Here is a 3186-nt window from a genome sequence, read left to right on the forward strand (position 1 = left end):
AGTAAAGGATGTGAAAAGCCAATTCTTTGTGCTGCTGCTTAATCAATTGCACTCAGTTCTACTCAATGGCATAGCCACCCTGCAAAGACCACTCAGCGGTTAATGGATATGATACTGGAAGAGCACTTTGAGGTCTTCGAAAGAAAGGTAGGGTAAAAACCCAAAGGGGCATGGTTTTATTACTCAATTCCAACAACTGAGTAGCAGTGTGTATGAACTACCCACAACTGGAAAAGAAAGAAAGATAGTCATTTATTCTGCAAATTTCTGATTTTTTTATACAAAATTATTTCTTTCAAAGGTTGAGCTGGGAAATCACAGTAGAATTATTAGTTCACTAGTCTGATTTTGTCAAGATAACCATTGCATGCTGAAACATAAAAATATGTTCTTCGGTTGTTATATCCTATGCTTACAATCTGTCAAAATGTAGAGCTGAGGAGGAGCTACATGGTTTTGACTGTATACACCCATCACCAGCTATCACTCTTGACACAGACAGGAAGAATCAACAATGAGACATAAAAGCTAAAAATAAGCCACTGAGAAACTGCTCAGAAAAGCTGCATGTTGAGCATAAGGTTAAATGTGCATTCCTCCCTTTTTATATTACTGCCATTTAATGTAATTGATATTAAAAGCTCAGATCTAGGAATAATGAAAGTAAACATGCATGGCCTAAATATGTAAAAGTCAGTCCTAAGCAAAACCCCATGCTCACAAGCACACTTGATCAGTTCTCTGACTAGTACATGCCCAGAAGGAAATAGTGACTAATATATGTTGCTGTAAATGTCATGATAAATGACAGATATAGGCACTTCAGATGCTAAAAAAAAAAAGTCATTTGATACAAGCTGAAAAATATCTTTTCATTCACAGATGTTCAGATGTTCATTTTTAAGAGTCAATCAAATCTTTAATACAGACCTACGGTGTGCAGTTCCCTATGATTTCATGACAACAAATACTACATGAAAATGACCATGTTTTACATGCAGGAACACTGACTATAGAAAACGTATGATCCCAAACAAACTAGATTGAGAAAACATTAAAAGTAGATTTTGGGTTTTTTTTTTCACATTCTTTAGGAATTTATTAGGTGAAAAAGCATAAAAACCCTAAAAGTTACACATTTGACATCTTACATATGAAAAAAGGAGACAAATTTTACAAGTTTTTCACTTTTGTCCAGCTTAAAAATGATTCATATAACCAAATCTCATAGAAACCATAATATACAAGAGAGATAAAAGAGGTACATGATTAATACAAATTTGTTTTATAAGCACAACTTAGAACTCTTACTTTTTAGGGAAATAGGCTTTTGACAGAGAGAAAAAGGTGAAATTAGATTACAGTTGCATTTTTCTATGAGCCTTAGCATCTGATTCATCTTTGTACTTTGGAAATTTTTGCACTGAAAAAATTCCGGCATATACCTAAGTGATTGCAAATGGTAACATTTAACAGCTCCCTTGAAATCTCAAGTTATTGTTCGAGAAACAGGACAGCAGAAGCTTCATCCCATAGTGCAAACCCAGACTCAATAATCTATTAGCACAAATTAACTCATCACCAATGGGCTCAACTATGGCAACATTTTCCATGCTGTACACTTAGCTGGGTATTGTAGCTTTGTACTATACTATTTAAATCTAAATCCAAGTGTAGAAACCCCAGCTCCCACTCAGAAGGTTTTAGGGTTAGTGAAATCGCTATTTGAAAGCCTGAGAAGCTAGCTTGGGTACACTGACTTCATGTCCACAACCAGGAATACTGGTGACCAGCGAATCCAGAGCACATAAACGCAAATGGACCCATCTAGGATTCCAGCAGCGTGTGCCATCTGCACACCTGCTGGCCCTTGATTTCCTTCATCTCTTCCCAGTGATCTTGCTCCTCCTCTCCACTGCTGTTCTGACCCAAAGCAATCCAGCCAATCATTTCCTTACGCTTCATAGTACGCCTGTTATAAATAGAAATCATCAGTGTGACATCAGAGAGCTGGAAAAGGGCCACCTGGAAAACAAAGGTCTCCTTATACACAGGATTGGGCTGACCACGTCGCAGGGATGTCTTGCAACGGGACATCTCTTGACCCACAGAATTGAGGAGGAAGAGTTTTCCATATGTATCTACAGCAAAAGCAAAACAAAAGAGGGAGATGAGAAAACATCAGTGTATTCTGTTTGCTAGTTCAGTTGTAATATTTACATGAGTTGCAAATTTCTCTTTTCAACATACTACGCAGTGTCGTCAGGCCTAGTCTTTGTTTGCTATTGGACAAATATGGCTTTCATGAATTATTCAAGAAACCAGTTATTACCTTGAATATCTAAGGTTTCTAGGAGTTCACAATGACACATTACTAATGATCATTAGAAACTCTATTTGGACCAGGTGTTGATGTAGGCAGCAGCTGTATGTACAGTGATGTTTGTGAACATGGACATATCTCCATCCATAGTTTATGTATACAACAAGGCAAGAAGAGCATGTTCGTCCTACCTATCAATGGATGACTAACTGATCTTTTTCATAGCTAAATTTAAACATTATAATATATTAAATATTATAATAATTTAAATTTAAATATTATAATACTTAAATTGCTGTCCGTGATGCCTATTAACTAAGTCCAGTTAGGATGTCACTGTATCCAGGACTCTTGGCTGACCTCTTCTCCCACCAGATACAGTCCAGATAACCCTCCAGTAGTCTTCACCCAAATTCAATGTGACTCTGTCTCAACACTAACCATCTTATCCATCAGTGCTTGCCCACTTGACTGCAAGGACTCACAGTTTCCAGTGGTAGACAGGGGACAGCCTTGCTCACCACTGTGCCCCTTGCCCGGCCAATGCCTAAGCTGTTAGGCCTTCAACAAATATTTTATGATCAATGTTCATGACTAATCAAGAAATCCAAGATTCTTTCTTCTCTGTCTTCAAGTTTTCAAACTTACAAAATGAAGCTAAACCTCTCATTTTATAACCCTTGCACAAGAACTCTATAAAGTAGTGGTAAATGTCATGTGTGCAGTCATTAATAGAAAGAAAGCAGTATCTAAAGTTAGTAGAAAAGAAACAAATCCAACTCTTAGCAACATAGCCTACTTGGGCTGAAATTCCTGACTGGATCAGTACAAAGAAAACCAGCTCCCCAATTATATTTTTTAAA

The 3186-nt window shown here is 37.1% G+C and overlaps 1 protein-coding gene across 1 annotated transcript in view; it reads right to left on the reverse strand.

Moving 5' to 3' along the window:
* Window positions 1–1322: 1322 nt before the first annotated feature.
* Window positions 1323–3186, reverse strand: part of Syt16 (synaptotagmin 16) — a 32014-nt gene continuing 30150 nt past the window's right edge. Inside the window, exon 5 of the mRNA XM_004624920.2 lies at window positions 1323–2141. Within this exon, the coding sequence (XP_004624977.1) occupies window positions 1828–2141 (314 nt within the window). The 3' untranslated portion in view covers window positions 1323–1827. The remainder of the gene's footprint in view (window positions 2142–3186) is intronic.

The sequence above is a fragment of the Octodon degus genome, unplaced genomic scaffold (assembly GCF_000260255.1).
Source record: "Octodon degus isolate 3935 unplaced genomic scaffold, OctDeg1.0 scaffold00007, whole genome shotgun sequence".
Classification (NCBI taxonomy): Eukaryota; Metazoa; Chordata; class Mammalia; order Rodentia; family Octodontidae; genus Octodon; species Octodon degus.